The following is a 20,806-nucleotide window of genomic DNA, read 5'->3' on the forward strand; positions in this document are numbered from 1 at the left end:
GGGAAGGTGGCTCAGTGGTAGAGCGCTTCCCTTGCATGCATGAGGCCCTGGGTTCGATTCCTCAGCACCACATAAGCAGGGAAAAAAAGAAAAAGCCAGAAGTGGTGCTATGGCTCAAGTGATAGGCACGCTAGCCTTGAGCTGAAGAGCTGAGGGACAGCGCCCAGGCCCAGAGTTCAGGCCCCCCGACCGGACCCCCCCAGAAAAAGAAAGAAAATGGAGACGAAGAAAGCATTTTTGGTCTGGAAGAGCTTTGGCCCTTTTCCTTTGAACTAGAGGCAAGTTGAAATTCTGCCTCCTTTTAGTAACTCAATGAGATTTACCGTGGCTGCTAAGAGTTCGTGAGCCATCCAGGCTTCTTAACCTGTTGGACAGCGTTGAGACAAAACTTTAGATTGGCATTCCAGGATACGTTGTTTTCCTATTTGCAACCGAATTGTCTGGCAGGGTGTTTGCCTCCCCCGCCCCCAGCCCCCATCTTACCTCCCCACCCCCACCTCCACCCCGGCTCTAAACGACTACCGACCTGGGTACCTCGGCCTTGGTCCCTTCCCTTGGAGAACTACAAAGACCAGCGTGCTCTGCGCACTTCCGGGGTGGAACCTGCGAGGCACTGTTGTTTGTGACGCCACGTCCGCCGCGCGTCAGCCTTCACCTGTCTGAGGGCGCGCGTCCGGCCGGCGGAGTGCATGGGCACGGAGTTGGGGCGTCGGGGCTCGAGGTGTGCGGTTGAGGGGCTCCGTGGTCCCCGGGTTGGGAGGGGCGGGCTCTCGGCTTCCTTTCTCCTGGTTTTGCCTGGGGAGAGCTGAGGGCCTGAACCTTGCGGCACGGGCCGCACGTGGGGAAGGGCGGGCTCCCGCTCCCGCTGCCGGCAGCCAACTTGTCAGCGGGAAGCGCCCGCTCCGGGCCCCGAGGAGTGACTGCTGGGCCGAGCTGTTCGGCAGGATCCAGGCCTGCCACCTGCCGGGTCGGCGCCCCGCGCCGGGCCGATGGCGGTGTGCACCTCTGCCCTCTGCCGTCGGCCTGCACACGCCTTCACCAGCTGCTGTGTGTGGTGCCCTCCTGGAAATGACGCCCGAGCCCCCCAACCGGGGACCCGGCTCTCCCCTGCGCTTTGCTCCTAGAGACAGAAAAGTCCTGCTGGCTCTCTGACTTGAAAGGCACAGTTTCTATCATTTGTGGCCAGTTCTTCGTCTTAAGTCACTACGGTCCGATTCATCCATGACCTTTCTTCTACTTCAGTATCGGTCCTGAACTTCGCAAGAGTCTCACTGTAGACATCTTGCAGAAGCATTTCATGTAAGCCTGTTTGTGTTTGTTTTATAACTGCTTAGCTGTGTATACCTATTACATGATCCCATCTTCTAAGAAGCTTTTCATACAGAGTCTGAATAAGGTCAGGACATACTCTGTAGTGCAAGAGGGAGAGAGCAGATTATCCAGGACAATCAAGTGGTTTTTGGTGGTTTTTTTTTTTTTGTAATATGAATCCCCATTTAACATATTAATGGCTCAGGATCTTGACAATTGCTTTCAGAGATATTGTTTATAAGATAAAGTGAGGGCTGGGACGGTGACTCAGTGATAGAGTGCTTGCCTTGCATGCATGATACCCTGGGTTCTATTCCTCACACCACATAAGCAGAAAATGCTGGAAATAGCTCAAGTAGTAGAGCACTAACCTTGAGCTGAAGAGCTAAGGGACAGTACCCAGGCTCAGTTCAGGCCATATTTAAGGAAAGTAAAAAATAGAGAGGTTAGGTAATCTACCTAATATCACACAGTTAATTTGTGGCATGGTCAGATTGAGGAGCTAGAAAAGGCAACTTCATGCCCATGTCCTTAGGCAGAAGTCTTATAAAAACTTAACTGGTGAGAGACCAGTTAATTTCTGCCTTTCCTTCCTTCTGCTGTAGAGGAAAGAAGAGAATACTATTTCTGAAGAGAATGGAAAGGAACATCTTGCCAGAAAGATCAGCCTTGTGAGGATCTGCACAAAGCAAGCTGAGGTCTGCAAACTGAAGCAGGATACTTGAGTAGTAAATTCAGAAGCATTAAAAATGCGCAGATGTCTAAGGAAACATTTTAAAGCTTGAAAAAAATAAGGTGTCTCCTGGATTAGTAGGACTTGGGGCTCCTTTAACCTTTCACTAAAGATGAAAGGGGGCTGGGAGTTGGTAGGAAAAAGTAAACAAGTTCCTTATAGAAGAAGTAAACGAGTTCCTCATAGGAGAGGGACCGTTCATTGCAAAGACTGTTGGAAGCATTGATGCGGGCTGTGACATCTTGCACTGATTCTCCTTTCTGTATGTCTGATGCCTGTGACTTTTGGTAGGGCTTTAGCCCCAGCCCCAGCCATGTGGACAGCGGATGAGATTGCTCAGCTGTGCTATGAGCACTACCATGTTAGGCTGCCTAAGCAGGGCAAGCCTGAGCCCAACCGTGAATGGACATTGTTGGCAGCCGTGGTGAAGATACAGTTTACAGCTGACCAGGCTTGTGGCATTTATGATAAGGCAATACAAGGTGAGACCTTTACTTCTCTCCTGTCATAGTGATAGAGTTAGTCTATCCTTGCTATCCAGGAACTCTTGTGAGCAGATTGTTACTGCAGTGTTAGGCACATTTCCTCTGGTGTCCACCAGGTGGCAATATAGTCATAGTGGCAGCAGACCACCCTTGCTGGAACAACCCTGGTTAAGACGACCTGTGGGAATCAACTACTAAACTTGAGTACTGGAGAACATTTAGCCTCCGAGAGCTCACTTGATGATTTATTTTTTTCTTCAGTGACAAAGGAAGTTGTCTCAATGGGAACAGGAACCAAGTGCATAGGCCAGTCCAAAATGAGGAAGAGCGGTAAGCATATGTGTGTTTGTGAGGAGTGGTGGGAATCTAAACAAAGAATTATGTATCTGGGATTGCATATCTTTGGAAACCTGTGTTCACATTAATATTTACTCTTCTTGTCCAGGAAAAGGGGCCAAACATGGTACTATACTGCGTAAGATTTGTGATCTGGGATGGCTGGCCTCTCATTTCCTGCTTTCTGTTTGTCCTAGTTTAAAGATAGTACTCATTTAAAGGGTACAAGTCCAGACCTGAGCTTAGTGACTGCTGCCTGGAGGATGAGGCCAGCTTGGGCTACATACTGAGAGCCCGTCAAAAAACCAAACCAAAAAACAAGGGCAGGCTGGAGGGGCAGTAGGGAGGATGAAAATCAATTTCAGAGCAAAGGCTATCAGGAACATTCATTCTGAATGAACTGAAAGTCAGCCAGTGTTTTCATGCTCAAATCATAGGTTCCCTAGCTATTATGCATTACTCTGGAAGACTCTAGAGCTGTAAAACAAGTAGAGAATGCAGCTTGAGTGGTTTCCAAGCCCCAGAAAGCAATCTTGGATTTAATGGAGATTTTGGCACCAACAAGAATAAGGGAGCCGGGCGCCGGTGACTCACGTCTGTAATCCTAGCTACTCAGGAGGCTGAGATCTGGAGGATTGCGGTTCAAAGCCAGCCCGGTCAAGAAAGTCTGTGAAACTCTTATCTCCAGTAAACCACCAGAAAACCAGAAGTGGTGCTGTGGTTCAAGTGGTAGAGCGCTAGCCTTGAGCTGAAAAACCGAGGGACAGCGCTCAGGCCCAGAGTTCAAGCCCCACAACAGACAAAAAAAAAAAAAAAAGTAAAATAAGGGAACTTTACCTCCTGTGTCCAGCTAGCAGTTCCTCTTTGAGTTTGTGTCCACCCTGCCCACCTTGTTCTTCTAGCCTTGCCTCCTGCACATGAGAAAGCTGTCCCAGGCCCACTGTGGATTAAATTAGATAGAGTACTATCAGCATGATCACAAGTTTGATACCATGATACAGAAGGTTTGTAGTCTTGTGGGCCAGTGCTAAGTGTACTGCTGAACATCCTAAACTGCATAAGCTAAGCCCCTGCAACAGAATGTCCTGGCCCCTTACGTTTGCAATGTTGAGTTGAGAAATGTCGCTACAGTTGTAGGTTCAATATCATTTCACTTAGTGTTCTGTCTCTTCCACAGGAGACATCCTCAATGATAGCCATGCTGAAGTCATAGCCAGGAGGGGTTTCCTACGGTAAGGCCACAGTAAGGCCACGTCCTCCCTCAGCAAGTCTGATTCAGCAGATCCAAGAATGAGAGTCCCTGCAAGCAGTCTATCACTTAAGCTACACCTCTGACCAGAATTTGCTTTCCAAATTAGACCTCAAATAATGTAGATTATTTTGGTTGGTGAAGTATTGTATTCTAGACTAGTGGATCTCAAACTTTGAATGTATCTCAGAATCATCTAGAGAATTTATTAAAGCCCAGATTGCTGGAGCTTGGAGTGTAGCTCAGGGGTAGATCTCTTGCCTCACATGCACAAGGCCCTCAGCACTAGTCTAGCCATGTGCTGTTTAATTAGAGATGACGGTTCCAGGACTTTTCTAAGGCTGACTCCAAGCTGTTTTCTCCCAGATCTCAGACTTCTGAGTAGTTAGTGTAACAGGTGTAAGTCACCAGCACCTGGCCTTTTTTCCTCTTTTCAGTGAATGTTTGCAGTACTGGGAACCAGATCCCCCGCCCTGTTGTTCCTTCTGATAACATCTACATCCTTAGGTACCTTCTCCATCAGCTCCAGTTGGCAGCCACTCTGGAAAAGGACAGCATCTTTATCCCAGGAACTCACAAAGGGCTGTGGAAACTCAGACCAGATCTCTCTTTTGTATTTTTCTCCAGCCACACACCCTGTAAGTATATTCAAGCCTTTTAAGTAGAATTGCAATGTCTACTTCCTTATGCGTGCCTTACCCAAAAAGATGTTTCTCACATAAGCAGTTTTGACAGATGTATGGCCAGTAATAGTGCCAGTTATGTGCCTAAAGTTCCCTACCAAGGGGAAGGCAGAAGGTAGAGGGAGGCAAGAGAGGCATCTCACTCATAGAATTGCTGTTATCAGATCAAGATTGGGAAGTTTAGGGCTTAAATCCTACAGGGTGTGCAAAGTTAACAACAGGGTGTCCTCCTGTAGTAACTTCCCAGCATCCTACAACTCTCCATTCATTCATTCATTGAACAGTACACCTCCCACTCTCATTTCCCCCCTCCCCTGCATCTCTTTGTTTTTTGTTTTTTTGTTTTGTTTTTGGTTTTTTTGGGTTTTTTTGGTCCGGTCGTGGGGCCTGAACTCTGGGCCTGGGCGCTGTCCCTCAGCTCTTCAGCTCAAGGCTAGCGCTCTACCACTTGAGCCACAGCGCCACTTCCGGCTTTTTTCTTTTTGCTTATGTGATGCTGAGGAATCAAACCCAGGGCCTCATGCATGCAAGGCAAGCGCTCTACCACTGAGCCACCTTCCCAGCCCTCCCCTGCATCTCTTTGTATCTGCCTTTCCTTCAGGTTCTGGTTGTTTGAGCTATGATCTTGCTGTATACTCCTGTCTGGCCTCAAACTCACAATGTTCCCGAAATAACAGGTGTGTGCCACCATGCAAAGCCAGAAGAGAGGTTTTTCATTAGTCTAGCAGATGATAGTGAATGAACCCCACCCATTATTTATGCTAATAGTCTTCCAGGCCATCTAGACAGTTGTGGCTACTTCGGGAAATTTTTGATGCATTATTATTGGTAGATTTTTTTTTTTTTTTTATTTTTGTGTCAGTCCTGGGGCTTTAACACCTTGACATTTGTCCAACGTGGTGCTCTACCATGTTAGCTACAGCACCACTCCTGGCTTTTCATGGGTCGTTTCATTGGAGATGAGTCGTACAGATTTTCCATACTAGCTTGGAAAATCCTCAGATCTCAGCCTCTTGAGTAGCTTGGATTATAGGCATGAGCACCAATACCCAACTACTAGTGGATATTCTTTCTAAAAAAAAACTAAAAGCAATTCCTTTTATAGACAACAGCTCAGAAATGGCAGTAAATTTTCTTAAATCTGAAAGCTTTGACATGAGAATATAAGCTTGTTCTCCAACTATTAAACTTTAATTCAATTAGAGAAGACAGTCATTTTGTGGTGACTCGCTATTTTAAAAACAGTCAACAAGATTTGATTGTAACAAATAGAAACTATTCTTCCATCTTAAGAAAGAATGAGTATGGGGCTGGGAATATGGCTTAGTGGTAGAGTGCTTCTCTAGCATAAATGAAGCCCTGGGTTCGATTCCTCAGTATCATATAAACCAAAAGGGGCTGGAAGTGGCACTGTGGCTCAAGTGGTAGAGTGCTAGCCTTGAGTAAAAGAAACTCAGGGACAGTGCCCAGGCCCTGAGTTCAAGCCCAAGGGCTGGAAAAAAAAAAAAAGGAGTATGGGAAGTGAGTTGGTTTAGTCAGAGTAGGGCTCCTCTGAGCTGTTTCCTTTTTTTTTTTTTTTTTTTTTTTGTCAGTCGTGGGGCTTGAACTCTGGGCCTGGGTGAGGCTGGAGGCCACACCTAAAGCAGTCAGGGCTTGGGTGACCCCTGTGAAGACAGATGCATCCAGGCCTAATAGTCTAATCCAACTGCTTCAACTAGCAGTGCACACACATGCCTGTCTCTGAGTCACCTTGGATATCTTAACAAGAATGCCGGCCTGCCTGCAAAGCTTCTGACCAAGCAGGTATACTATGAGTCCCAGTCATTGGCTCTTCTAACAGGTTCCAGACTGGTGATGGTGTGGCTGGTCCAGGGGACTCATCTCTCCTCTTTATGCAGGTGGAGATGCCTCCATCATTCCAATGCTTGAGTTTGAAGAACAGCCTTGCTGCCCTGTCACCATCAGCTCATCTGCAGGAGCCAGTGGTGACTTGGAGGCTCTTGAAGACAAAGGAGATTGTGATGACACTGACAGTCCTGTAGCCAAGAAGATGAGACTTGAAACTCCTTCCAACTTGGTCATGAATGGGACCACTCACTGTGACAAGCAGGAACGGCATCCAGTCATGCCGGAGGTCAGCAGCTGGAACCTCACTGTGCAGGGACTGGCCACTGTGAAAACTAAAATGCCCCGTGACATCACAGTGGTGGACATTCATAGAACTGGGGCCAAGTGTGTCCCCGGAGAAGCCAGGGACCCAGGGAAGCCAGGTGCCGCATACCACCAGGTGGGGCTGCTGCGAGTGAAGCCAGGCCGAGGGGACAGGACGTGCTCCATGTCTTGCAGTGACAAGATGGCCCGGTGGAATGTCCTTGGATGTCAGGGCGCACTGTTGATGCACTTCCTGGAAGAGCCCATCTACCTGTCAGCTTTGGTGATTGGGAAGTGCCCATACAGCCAGGAAGCCATGCAGAGAGCCCTGACTGGAAGGTGAGAGGCGGATGAAGGGCAGTTTGAGTCCAGACAGCCTTACAATTGCTCTATACCTTTTCATCCAGCAGTTAAATTTCCAAGAATTTATCCTCAAGAATTAAGCAAGCTAAACTGCGCCACCACCAGAAGGGGGAGCCATTGCTCCCGGAGCTTCCCCTGCCACTTCCTGTAGTGGCTGGGGAGTGGGGGAGGGGCTGGTGCATTTCAGCTTCTTTGCTCCTTTGGCTGCTGCTGTCACTGTAGAGACAAATGATGCCGGAAATCGACTTCGGTTTCAATTGGTGTTGGAATTTGTGCAATGTTTAGTCAACCCAAATTACCTAAATTTTCTTGCCCACAGAGGTTACTTCAAAGACAGATCTTTTGTTGCTTTACTGGAAAGAACCAAAATATGCCAGGTATATAAAGACGTTGCACTTGCTAGGCAAGTGCTTTGCCACCGAGCTACATCCTAGTCCCCTATTCCCTTTTAGTGATGAAAAAAATAAAAACAAGAAAAAGAAAGCTAGACATGGGATGCACTGAGACCCATCTTAAAGAAGAAACTGATTATAGTGGTTCATACCTATATCCCAGCTACTCAGCAGGTAGAGATCAGGAAGATTGTAGTTTCAGGCCATCCTTACCTGGCAAGAAGTTCAGGAGACCCCCATTGCAGCAAATAAAAAATTGCGTTGGGCACTGGTGGCGTACACCTATGATTCTAGCTACTCAGGAGGCTGAAATCAAAGGATTATCATTTGAAGCCATCTGGGCAGAATATTTGAAAGTATCTAACAAAAAAGCTTTGGAAGTGCAACTGTGGCTCAAGTAATAGAGTGCTAGCCTTGAGCAAAAAATTCAAGGGAGGGGCTGGGAAGGTGGCTCAGTGGTAGAGCGCTTGCCTTGCATGCTCGAGGCCCTGGGTTTGATTCCTCAGCACCACATAAGCAAAAAGAAAAAAGCCGGAAGTGGTGCTGTGGCTCAAGTGGTAGAGCACTAGCCTTGAGCTGAAGAGCTGAGGGACAGCGCCCAGGCCCAGAGTTCAGGCCCCACAACCAGACCCCCCCCCCCAAAAAAAAAATTCAAGGTACTGGCACCAGTTGCCAGTGGTTCAAAGCCAGCTCAGACAGGAAAGTCCAGGATACTCTTATGTCCAAAAAACTAGTGCCAGAGTGGCACTGTAGCTCAAAGTGGTAAGAGTTCTAGCCTTGAGCACAAAGAGGCTCAGGGACAGCATCCAGGCCCTGACTTCAAGCCCCAAGACCTACACTAAATAAATAAGAGGGTTGTAATTTAAAGCCATCCCAGGCACGAAATTCACAATTTACAGATGTGCCCAGTGACATACACACAAATAGCCAAAAAGTGAGAGCAGCCAAATGCCCACTAGGACATACATGGATAAACTAACTGATGTCTCTTACAATGGATGATAGGATTTGCTGTGAAGAGGACCACAGTGCATGGTTGGCCCTTGAAACTTCTTGCTAAGTGAAGTAAGGGCATATTGCATGATTTCATTTATGTGAAAACCCAGAAGAGGCAAATCCATAGAAACCTATGAGTTGGTGACCAGCAGAGTACACCTCCAGATTCTTGGCTACCAGGGCCTGGGGAAGTGACCATGGGGCTGAAATTTGGGATTTGAAGTTACTGTCTGTCCATCGTGTCCAGTTTGGGATTTGAAGTTACTGTCTGTCCATCGTGTCCAGTTTGTTGGGTGTACTTTATGCAAAAGATGTAAGAGGAGGGGCTGGGAAGGTGGCTCAGTGGTAGAAAGCTTGCCTTGCATGCATGAGGCCCTGGGTTCGATTCCTCAGCACCACATAAGCAGGGAAAAAAAGCCGGAAGTGGCGCTGTGGCTCAAGTGGTAGAGTGCTAGCCTTGAGCTGAAGAGCTGAGGGACAGCGCCCAGGCCCAGAGTTCAGGCCCTACAACGGGACCCAAAAAAAAAAAAAAAAATGTAAGGGGGGGGGGGAAGGCATTTGAATATTAAGGGATAATTTAGGCTGTGGTGTGTTTGGAGGATTGCTATTAAGTTCCTCAAATGAAGATTGAAGTGTGATATTTCTGACATTGCTGATGTATACTGGTTCATTTACCTGTTATCCTTCAGACTGATGGGGAGGGATCTGCATCCAGGCATAGAGTTCTTCCCACATACCTCAGCAAATAAGAAGCAAGGGATGGCGAAGTCCACAATCTTTGCGACTTTTTCTCTAGGAATGCATCTAAAATGAATATATTTTCCCTCACATTTAGGTGTCAGAATGTCTCGGCTTTACCCAAAGGCTTTAGAGTTCAAGAACTGAAAACACAGCAGTCAGATTTACTGTTTGAACAGAGCCGCTGTGCAGTGCAGGCAAATAGGCTGGATGGTCCAGGCCGGCTTGTGCCTTGTGGGGCAGGTAAGGGATCCAGGTGGAACTTACCCTGGAGCAGCTTTTTCCTGGCAGAATATCCTAGACAAGTCTGCATCCCACAGCCTCAGAAGGCAATTTGCCATTCCAGCAGTCAATAGTGCATACTTTGGTCATCACCCACCCTGGGTTAAGTTTCTGCTATGTGTGACTGGGCAACTTATTTCCTAGCCAGTGCTGATATTTGAGGATCACAGTTCAAAATCAACCCAGGCAGGAAAGCTCCTAGACTCATCTCCAATTAACCACCAGAAAACAACTTAGTGGCGCTGTGGCACAAAGTGATAGAGTGTTAGCCTTGAGCAAAAAAACTCAGAGACAGCGCCCAGGCCCTGAGTTCAAGCCTCACCACCACCAACAAAAAAGAATATTTCTTTCCTGGTTTTTTTTGGTTTTTTTTTTGTCTTTTTTGCTAGTACTAAAGTTTGAACTCAGGACCTCAAGTTTGCTCAGCTTGGTTGCTCAGCTGCCACTCTGCCACTCAAGCTATGTCTCCAGCCTAGATTTTTGCAGAGTTTCTCAGACTTTTCTGCCCAGGTTGGCTTTTTAGCCCTGATCCTCCAGATCTCAGCAACCTGAGTAGCCAACATTACAGTTGTGAGCCACAAGCAGGCAACTATGGAATAATACTTACATAGTGATTATGAGAATGAAATGAAGAATTCTATTGGATGCATTTATTGTGTCCACCATATAATAAATGCACAATGAAGTCAAAGATAATCATGAACATTATACTATTGTAACCTGGAGACCAAAGTGATCATACCAAGTTTTCATGGGCCTGTAGAGGAAGAAAAATGCTTTTAGTAAAACAAATTGCTTTATAGAAAACTGAATAACACCAAATTATTTTCTCTTTGTAGCAATCAGCTGGAGTGCAGTTCCTGAGCATCCGCTGGATGTTACGGCCAACGGCTTTCCCCAAGGAACCACGAAGAAAGGAATTGGAAGCCTTCAGGCCAGGTACCACTATCAGGGCAGAAGGGCCTGGGGCTGTGATGTGAGCTCATATCTTTGCTCTCAAATTCCAGAACATTTTCAAGGCCCCTAAAAGAATACAAGAATACTACACCCGCCGGGCGCTGGTGGCTCACGCCTGTAATCCTAGCTACTCAGGAAGCTGAGATCTGAGGATCGCGGTTCAAAGCCAGCCCAGGCAGGAGAGACCGTGAGACTCCTATCTCCAATAAACCACCAGAAAAGCGGAAGTGGCGCTGTAGCTCAAGTGGTAGAGCGCTTGCCTTGAGCTGAAGAGCTGAGGGACAGCGCCCAGGCCCAGAGTTCAAGCCCCACAGCCGACAAAAAAAAAAAAAAAAAGAATACTACACCCATTAGCACAGTCCTGGCCTGCTCCTTTTCTTTTTTGGGGGGGGGTCCGGTCGTGGAACCTGAACTCTGGGCCTGGGCACTGTCCCTCAGCTCTTCAGCTCAAGGCTAGCGCTCTACTACTTGAGCCACAGCGCCACTTCCGGCTTTTTTCTTTTTTTGCTTATGTGGTGCTGAGGAATCGAACCCAGGGCCTCTGGCATGCAAGGCAAGTGCTCTACCACTGAGCCACCTTCCCAGCCCCCCTGCTCCTTTTCTCTAGCCCTTAGAAACCTCAAAGGTACTTGTTTCCTCACTCCATAGAGTTATCACTTTATGTGATTTCATTTTATATAAATAATACCAGATGGTTTGTGGCCTTTTCTGTTTGGCTTCATTTCCTTATTATGTTTTCATATGTAGCAGGTATCTGTACTTCTGTCCTATCTTGGTTTGTTTGTGCCGTCCTGGGGCGTTTTTTCTTGCCAGTCCTGGGGCTTGAACTCAAGGCCTGGGCACTGTCCCTGAGCCTCTTTGTACCTAAGGCTACGTTCTACCACTTGAGCCACAGGATCACTTCTAGCTTTTTCTGAGTAGTATTAGAAATAAGAGTCTCATGGACTTTCCTGCCCAGGCTGGCAGGATCCTCAGATCTCCGCCTTCTGGGTAGCTAGGATGACAGGTGTGAGACGTGCCTGCCTCCTTTCCAGTTTGTTGAGACAGTCTCACTATCGTGCCTCCCTAGTTCTAGGATTACAGGTGTGCATCACTACACTTGGCAAACGCTTTCCTTCTTTTCAGCCACTGAGTGCCAGGGTTCAAGCAGCCTAGATGACAAACACTGTCCTGAAAGCCTGGGCCACTGAATGGGAAATTACTGCAAGTGAGAGGTTTGGACCGTTTCCTGGTTTCTGCCTACCTTTAATACTTGTAGGACACCAGCTCTCAGCCAGACAGCAGATATATGAACAGAGGAGCTCACAGGGCAGGGCCACAGGTTTCCTGCCGAGCAGTCTCTGCAGTTGGTAACAGCCTAGAAGCTTCTCACTGTGGCCACACTCAGTTGACTCAAATGTTCTTGTTTGTTATGTGTTCATAATGTCTTACCTGAAAAGCACAGTTCCAGTCCCACTGCCTGCTGGCTCAGTTCCCATCCTCCTGCTCCAGATTCCTGCGGGGCTGCTCTCCAGCTTGTCCCAGTATGTCATTGTCACCTGGGTCGGTGGAGCTTGCTGTTTGTTGTAACCCAAGCTCTTCCTCAAATTCTATGGGTGGTGTGAGGCAAGTCCAGTGGCTCTTTTGGTCTCAGTATGTTCATACCTGTAAAATGAGGACTTTTCCAGAGATGATCTAAAGTTTGTGACATGTAAATTAGAAGGTAAATTAGTTTACTACAAGGTTTTCATTCACTGGCTGTTGAATTGTACCGAGCTTCTTTTCATCTCTGTTCCTCATGTTATTTTTCTTCTTTAACACCTTAAGGGGATTTCCTTAAGGGGTTTTCCATCTGTTTCTATTTTGATCTCATGAATCAAATCAGAATTCCTGAGTGCCAGCAACTGCACCAACATAGTTTAGGCCAAGGGGGGAGCAGCAGGCAAGGGCTCAAGGTTCCCAAAAACAGGAGTTTCTGAAGGAAGCTAGTCCCAGCTGGGGCCAGGAACTTTCTGCACTGTACACATGTGTGTACCTGTTTCATGTCCCAGTTATGGCTACCATGTCCTAGCTGAGGGTATGATTTGATGCGTCTCCCCATTTCTAGGTGCAAGCCAACCCAAGCAAAGGTACCAAGACTGAATCAAAACAAAATACAAAAGGGCTGGGGTTGCGCACTTGCCTACCATGCCCAAGGACCCAAGTCAGTCCTCCTTATGAAAGGAAGAAAGAAGCAGCATTTGTTAAGAATTCCAGCTGGGCACTGGTAGTTCAAGCCTGTAATCCTAGCTACTCAGGTGGCTGAAATCTGAAGATTGCATTTCAAAGCCAGCCTGAATAGGAAAGTCCATGAGACTTATCTCCAATTAACCTCCAGAAAACCAGAAGTGGAGCTGTGGCTCAAAGTAGTAGAGTACTAGCCTTAAGCAAAATAACTCATAGACAGCACTCAGACCCTGAGTTCAAGCCCCATAATCGACAAAAAAAATACAACAATAATAATAATAATAATTTCAAATAACTCCTGGAGGTTTATTATCTTTGAGCGAAAGTTTGTCATCTAAAGACCTAGAATGTCCCTAGGGGATAATCAGGAGACTCCACCTCAGGTGGATTATTTTTTTTATCATTATCATTATTATTACTATTATTGAGGCATGATCTGCTATAGCCCAGATTGGGCTCAAACTCCATCCTCTGCCTTAGCCTCCTCCGTGCTGGAATTACAGACAGGCTCCATGACACCCAACACTCCAGTGAGCTGTGTAAGTATCTGACACAGGACAGAGCACCATCTCTAAAGCAAAGCTTTCCATGTGCTATAAACAGTGCTATGCTGCTATGCAAGGGACTAGTTCCCTTGACAGGGAAGCAGATGTGTCACATCACAGAATGAAGTTTACTTCATTACTCATTTTACTTCAGTTATCCCATATGAGCCTGTCTTTTTAATGATTCTACTGTGGATAACACTTCTCAGGATGAGTTTCATCAGGTCTAGAATTTTCTCCTTGCCAAGCACAGATGGAGATGGGCCCTGGCACATTCAAATGTAAATACCATATTTATTGAGGCCTGGCATCTTTTATAATGGCCTGGTACATAGTAAATAATCAGTGATTTTTACCTTCTTCTGAACAGATCCAGAATCAGCAAAGTGGAACTCTTTAGGTCATTCCTGAAGCTTCTAAGCAGCATTGCAGAGGACATGCAGCCAGACTCCCTCAGGTGATGCTACTGATCCATGGTTTTTCCATATTTAGGAACAACTCTGTCTTAGTCCTAGGCCTGTCAATAGCAGGATGCTTTCACAGACAGGAGTTGGTGGATCTATTACTGCCCACCTGACTTCTATCCCTAGAGACATACTTACAGAGAATGAAAACTTAGGGGGGCTTGGACCTAGTTACCGGTGAACAAGGGGCTATCCATGATTCTTACTTACGGCATTGAAGGACAGGCTGTTTATTTCAGTAAACACAAAAGAATGAGAGATTTCTTCCTTCTTTCCTTACTTACTATCTTCTGCTGAGAATGGAACCCAGTGCTTCTCCATGTTAGGCAAATGCTCTGTCACTGAGCTACACCCCTATTGCAGAGAGAAGATACTTGACCATAGCTGTATTCACAGGGTTCAGGTAAAGTTTAAAGCTGGCATGTATGCGTCATTCCCAGCATTAGGGAGGCTAAGGGGGAAAAAATTGCATGTTCAAGGTCAGGATGGGCTACATAGCAACTTCACAGTGAGCTCAGACTAGCTAGTGAGTCCCTGTCTCAATAAATAAAATATTTAATAACAAAAGTTGCCATGCATATGGATCCCATCTCTTAACTAACAAAAAGCTGTAGCTAATTGATCGTATACTAAAATCAATGTTTGCTGAAAAAAGCTATTTTTCTCCGTGCTGTGGTGAGCTGAAAAACAACTTAGGTCTCCACAGATCTTGGCAAAGCACAGAGAGTACAAGATAAAATGAGTTAATAAAACATGAGTTTCAATGCAAAGACAGCAGGGAAGAGCAAGGGAAGTGCTACATAGTCTTTCTGTTTTTAAATGTAGTTTTATTGTTGTTATTATTAAGATATTGGGGCTGGGAAGGTGGCTCAGTGGTAGAGTGCTTGCCTCACATGCATGAGGCCTGGGTTTGATTCGTCAGCACCACATAAACAGAAAAAGCTGGAAGTGGTGCTGTGGCTCAAGTGGTAGAGCACTAGCCTTGAGCTGAAGAGCTGAGGGACAGCGCCCAGACCCAGAGTTTAAGCCCCACAACAGGGGGGGAAAAAAAAAAAAAAAAAAAGATGTTATACAGAGGTGTTACCATTTTATCATTTTATAAATCAGAGAATGAATATAGAAAACACTATGCATTAAGCAGTAGGCCCAAGCCTGTTTTATGGTCAGGTTTTGATAATCAGTAACTATACTATTGATTTTAAAGATCTGTCTTTTTGCTGTGATTTGTGGGTCCCTGAAATGTTTTTTTCTTTTTCTTTTTTTTTTTTTTTTTTTTTTGGGTCTGGTCGTGGGGTTTGAACTCTGGGTCTGGGTGCTGTCCCTCAGCTCTTCAGCTCAAGGCTAGCGCTCTATCACTTGAGCCACAGCGCCACTTCTGGCCTTTTTCTTTTTGCTTATGTGGTGCTGAGGAATCGAACCCAGGGCCTCAGGCATGCAAGGCAAGCGCTCTACCACTGAGCCACCTTCCCAGCCCTTTTTCTTTTCTTTTTAATAATTCAGACACTTACTATGGACAGCAAGAAATTTCTTTGGGAAGGTGGGAGGTGGCAGGGAAAGAGGGGGGGACTCCACCCAGATCCACAGACCTTGGCAGCCCACAATCAGGCAGTGGGTGGGTATAGAAGATGGTCCTGTTTGCTGCAGCATCAGGGCTAGCCTTGGGGGTGGGGGTGGGGGGAATTCCTGCTGGACATAAACATGATCCTTGCTGAAGGTTGGTGGGGCAGTGACCTACGGGGAAGAATTTGATTTGGTATCTGGGATCTAAAGCTAGGGTAGAGGATTTTTTTTTTCTTCCTAAACTGACTCAGCAGAATTCTTGCTGGAACTGGATTTAGAGAGTCAAGGATAGCCCAGGGTTAAGACCAGGTGAAACAGAAGTCAGGACCCTGACTCAAGTTTGGTCAAAAGAGTCCATCAGGGGCTGGGAAGGTGGCTCAGTGGTAGAGCGCTTGCCTTGCATGCATGAGGCCCTGGGTTCGATTCCTCAACACCACATAAGCAGAAGAAAAAAAAAGCCACAAGTGGTGCTGTGGCTCAATTGGTAGAGTGCTAGCCTTGAGCTGAAGAACTGAGGGACAGCACCCAGGCCCAGAGTTCAGGCCCCACAACTGGACTCCTCCCCTCCCCCCCCAAAAAAAAGAGCCTATCAGAAGAACAGGGTTAGCATTCTTCCCCAAGGCTGAATGGGTTTGGAAACATGTTCCCTGCAATAGGAAGAGGAGAAATGCAAACATGGTGGAAAGTTCTTTGTAAGAAAAAAATGCCAAGAAGGTTAATCCTTTGGTGGAAATTACAGATCCTTAGAAAACTTGAAACCAAAAGTATAGTTATTCTTATTTTCTGTTTCTACCAGAACCACACACAATAGTATTCTGTTCGTTCTGACCTTATTTAACTTCTGCCACTTTCACACGATGCCTTGCAAGGGAGACAGTGGCACTCTGGGAAAGTACATTAGCACTTTCTGTTCTTGGTCTCTCATTGTAACCTGCCGAGGTGCTTCTTAGGGGTTTCACAGGCCCAACGGGTGAGCATCTCCCTGAGAACTCGTGCTTGGTGGTATGTGTGCATTAGGGGGCAGAAGCTGGACACCTACCAGGAGTATAAAGAGGCTGCATCCACTTACCAGGAAGCCTGGAGCACACTCCGAAAGCAGGCATTTGGATTCTGGATCAAAAATCCACCAGACTATCACCAATTCAAATGAATAGGAAAAGTTTTCCAGCGGATTTATTCCTCTAATACTAGCCATTCAGGAGGTGGAGATGAAGAAGATCACAAGCAGTTCAAGGTCAGCCTGAGCAATAAGGTTCTGAGACACCATCTCAACCAATAAAAGCTATATGGTAGTGCGCACTTCATCTCAGGATATAGAGGATCACTGTCCAGGCCAGCTTAATCGTGAGACACTTAAAAAAATGCTGCGAACACATCCATGTGGTAGAGCTCCTTCCTAGCAAGTGCAAGGCCCTGAGTTCAAAACCCAGCATCACCAAAAAAAAAGTCTGCAGGCTTGCTGGTAGCAGGAGCTTCATTCTGGACAACCATAAGCCTTTCTGTTGACTAAATCAAGAAAACATCAGGCTGGGGACATTTTACTATTGCTTGGTATTTGACTTTGATTATGTTTTATTGCTTCTCTAAAATATAGAATTTGGAATATGATACTTGAGTGCGCTGCAGCGTTTCTGTTTTTATGTGTTCCTACATTGATTCAGCAAGTATTTATTGGCTGAAATGATGTTTGAGGCTCTGTATGCTTTACAATTCCATCTGATAGGAGAACATGAGTTTCATATTCCCAGACTTTCTTCCCCTGGGCAGTCATCTTTTTCCCAGTTTTCAGCAGTCAGACTTGACTGAAGTTATCTTTATTCTTGGCTCATAATTCAGCCTTGGGCAACCCTGTTCTGGACAGCTATCAAGATTCTCTTTGTTCATTTTGTTTTGTGAAACAGTCTCGGGATTGTAGCCCAGTTTAGTCTGGGACCTCTTGGTCTTCCTCCCTCAGCCTCCTGAATGCTGGGATTACAGGCAAGTACTACCACACCCAACCCAAGGTTCCCTTACAATCTGAGATAAGTGTAGGCCACAGAAAAGTGTGTAGGCCACATAACCTTGAGATTGCCAATGGCTATTCCTACCATATAAAGACCTGCTGAGAATGAAGGTCACAAAGAAGGAAATAGTTTAGAACCATAGCTCTACTAACATTGTTCCCCTGAAGTCCGTGCCCGTCTGGATCTCCAGTTCCAGTTGTTTTAAGCCTGTTCCAGTTGGTTGTCTAGCTCTCAGCTGAGTTCTGTACACAGGATCACAGTTCCTACAGCCAGTTAGCAACAGACCTGGCGACCAGTCTCATTTAACTGACATCTAATACTGAGCTCCCAGCCCCTTCACACTCTGAATAATGGACTGAAATGGGAGCTTTCCACATCGGAGTTATTCAAGGTCATTTGTATATAGCTTTAAGTACTTTTTAATCACAGCTTATTGAGTTATAATTCTTATACATATACTGTTTAGTGGTTTTAGACTATCCACAGAGTTGTGCATCTATTGATTTTAGAACATTTTTATCATCCCCAGAAGAGCCCTTGTGCCTGTATCCATTTCCTAGGGCTATTTTAACAAAGAACCACAACTGTGTAGCTTAAAACAACAGAAATTATTCTGTCTCAGGTCTGGATGCTAGAAGTCCAAAATCAATTGTCAGTGGGGGCCAGGCATCAGTACTTCACACCTGTAATCCTAGCTACGAGGGGCTGAGACCTAGAAGATCACAATTCCAAGCAAGCCTAGGCAAAAAAAAAAAAAAAATGCTTTTCAACTTTGTAAAGGGTTATAAAGGTAGTGTATAGAAGGGCTACAATGACATAAGTCAGGTAAAGGGCACACTTGGACAGTCACCCCTTCCTTCCCTTGCTCTCTCTCTGTTTGGCAAAAAAGTTCTTGGCAGTCCTTAGCTTGAAGCTGTATCACTTCACCTCTGCCGCTGCCTTTACAGCCTTCTTCCCTTTGTGTGTCTTCATGTGGACTTTTTTTTTTTTTTTTTTGGTCCTGGGGCTTGAACTCTGGGTCTGAGCGCTGCCCCTCAATTCTTCAGCTCAAGGCAAGCGCTCTACCACTTGAGCCACAGCACCACTTCTGGTTCTCTGGTGGTTTACTGGAGATAAGAATCTCGTGGACTTTTCTGCCCAGGCTGGCTTTGAACCACAATCCTCAGATCTCAAGGCCTCCTGAGTAGCTTGGATTACAGGTATGAGCCACTGACTCGCGGCTCACTTGCCTTCTTCTAAGGACTCTAGTCATTGGGTCTAGGGCCTAAACTAATCCATTGTGATCTTAGCTCAACTAACTACATCCGTAAAGTGACCAAACAAGGTCACTTTCTGAGCTTGGCAGAATTTTCTTTTTTTCTTTTTCTTTTTTATTTGGTTGTGGGACTTGAACTTTTGGAGATGAGAGTCTCACAGCCTTTCCTGCCCAGGCTGGCTTTGAACCGCGATTCTCAGCTCTCAGCCTCCTGAGTAGCTAGGATTATGGGCATGAGCCACCATTGCCTGGCTTGGCAGAATTTTTCTATAGGTCCCAGTATAGAATGGCACAAAAGACTCCCATGAATTCACCCCTCAGACTTCACAAATGTCCAATGTGGATGATGGTGGCCAGATGCCTAAGACAGGCCCGCCTCCGAGGCCCTGCTGTCTGGCAAGGGTAACCCCTCACCAGAGAGTGCCGTGTACACACAAGGAACAGTGTGGGCACACCACTCACCCTCACACTGTCCACCCTGTCACTTCAGCAAGGACTCCAGCCAGGTCCACACCGCGAAGCTGGTGATATTCCTTTGTGTCACTTTTATAACCATTCTCCCTCCTTTGTAAATACTTGCCATTTCCTCCAGTGTTGCTTTCGCATATTCTCTGCACCCCAGAATTTCTGTCAGTTTGCAAGTAATAAAGAAGCTTGATAAAATTGGGGCTCAGTTGATTGGGCCTGAACACTTCATTGGTGAGTCTGTGTAGTGTGTTGAATCTTTTCAAGAGGAGCGTGCTGTCTGATGGGCTCCGTCTCACTTTCCGTGAGCGGGGTGAGCAGCCTGCGCTGCCGCGCCACCTTCCCACTGGCTTAGCAGTTTTGTCAGGAGTCTCCAAGACCCTCAGGATTCGCAGAACTAAGAAAAATCACTGCATACTACATACAGATTAGTCAGCCAGTAGAAAAGGCACAGTGAAGTCCAAGAGGAAACAGGCCAGGCTTCTGGTCGTGGCCCTGGGTAGCTTGCGTTTGCAATGCTTGGGTGATGGGGAGTCTGTGACCCGCTGCCGCTCAGAGACTGCTCTCCAGGGCAGACGGAATAGCTCACCGCTGCTTCCTGGAGCCTTTGTTTTGCAGGTTGTGATATGTAAACCACAGCTGCTCCTGTGCCCCAACCCTGTCCTTTGTGGGACTCCTCCTGTCCACCTAGACCTGGAGGGAGGGACAGCCCCACTCTCCGCGGACCTGGAGGGGCCCCTCCCAACTGGTTTGTCTCAGTTTGTTACTGAGTCAGAAGCTAACTAAACTCACGCATGGGCCCCACAACCTGCTGAAATGATCCAACACCTGCTTACTTGCCTCATTCTCTCTTCCCTAGAAGCCACTCAGTCCCCTCGCTCCTCCTGCCGCCCTGTATCTCAGCTGACCCCAGGGCCTGGCCTGGCCCTCCCCTGCGTGAGTTCTGTTGATACCGCCATTTCCTCATCTGACCTTCCTACTCCTGAATAATACTAAAACTGTTGAACATGCTGCCCAGCGTTCATCTCTCAGCCCTGAGGGGCGACATAGTTCATGCCAAGAGTTGCCGGTGATGGCCTCACTCAGCCTGCGGTGCTGCTAAGGTCCTGCGCAGCACTGCATCCCTCCCTGCCACCTGCCCCAAGAATGAGAGGCACTGAGTGCACAGCTGCTGAAGGTGAAGGCGCTGAAGAAGTCCCTTCAGGATACTGCTCCAGGCTACACACGCAGTTCATTTTGTTTTGCTCCCAGTTTTAAAGATGCTCAGACAGTGCTGGGATTAGAGGCGTCTACTACCTCACTGGTTTCATTCTTGCTTTTTGAAGTGTTCTATGAATAGTCTTGCAACAGTTTGTAATTTTGCCACTATGTCTTTTTGAATAGTTTCAAAGAAGTGGGATTGCTGGGTCAAAACTTAAATGAACATGTAATTTTGTTTTATTTAAATATATCTTCCAAGTGTTATTTCTAAATACAATCTGTGTGAAGAAAGCAGTGTGTAGAACAGCGGTGCCGCATGCCATTCTATTTTTAAAAAGCTGAAAGAGGGTTAGGTTTTGCTTTTACATGCTAAAATATCTGCCTAGGGGCTGGGAAGGTGGCTCAGTGGTAGAGCGCTTGCCTTGCATGCATG

General features: G+C 46.5%; 1 protein-coding gene across 6 annotated transcripts; it reads left to right on the top strand.

Moving 5' to 3' along the window:
• The first annotated feature begins 667 nt into the window (after positions 1-667).
• LOC138826698 (tRNA-specific adenosine deaminase 1-like) lies at positions 668-20,574 on the top strand. 6 transcript variants are annotated; one of them, XM_070021942.1, is made up of 11 exons: positions 670-1,299; positions 1,917-2,009; positions 2,336-2,526; positions 2,791-2,859; positions 4,043-4,097; positions 4,622-4,752; positions 6,696-7,287; positions 9,535-9,680; positions 10,559-10,658; positions 13,797-13,883; positions 16,468-19,518. In XM_070021942.1, the coding sequence occupies exons 3-11, from the start codon at positions 2,358-2,360 to the stop codon at positions 16,598-16,600; spliced, it is 1,482 nt and encodes a 493-aa protein (XP_069878043.1). In that variant the 5' UTR covers positions 670-1,299; positions 1,917-2,009; positions 2,336-2,357; the 3' UTR covers positions 16,601-19,518. The 6 variants fall into 6 exon arrangements, with proteins under 6 accessions (XP_069878044.1, XP_069878043.1, XP_069878041.1 ...); XM_070021943.1 differs by lacking the exon at positions 16,468-19,518 and adding an exon at positions 20,033-20,574 and having other exon boundaries at positions 668-1,299; positions 1,917-2,526; XM_070021940.1 differs by having other exon boundaries at positions 1,917-2,526.
• The last annotated feature ends 232 nt before the right edge of the window (positions 20,575-20,806 follow it).

The sequence above is a fragment of the Dipodomys merriami genome, unplaced genomic scaffold (assembly GCF_024711535.1).
Source record: "Dipodomys merriami isolate MVZ:Mamm:240054 unplaced genomic scaffold, mDipMer1.0.p SCAF_148, whole genome shotgun sequence".
Classification (NCBI taxonomy): Eukaryota; Metazoa; Chordata; class Mammalia; order Rodentia; family Heteromyidae; genus Dipodomys; species Dipodomys merriami.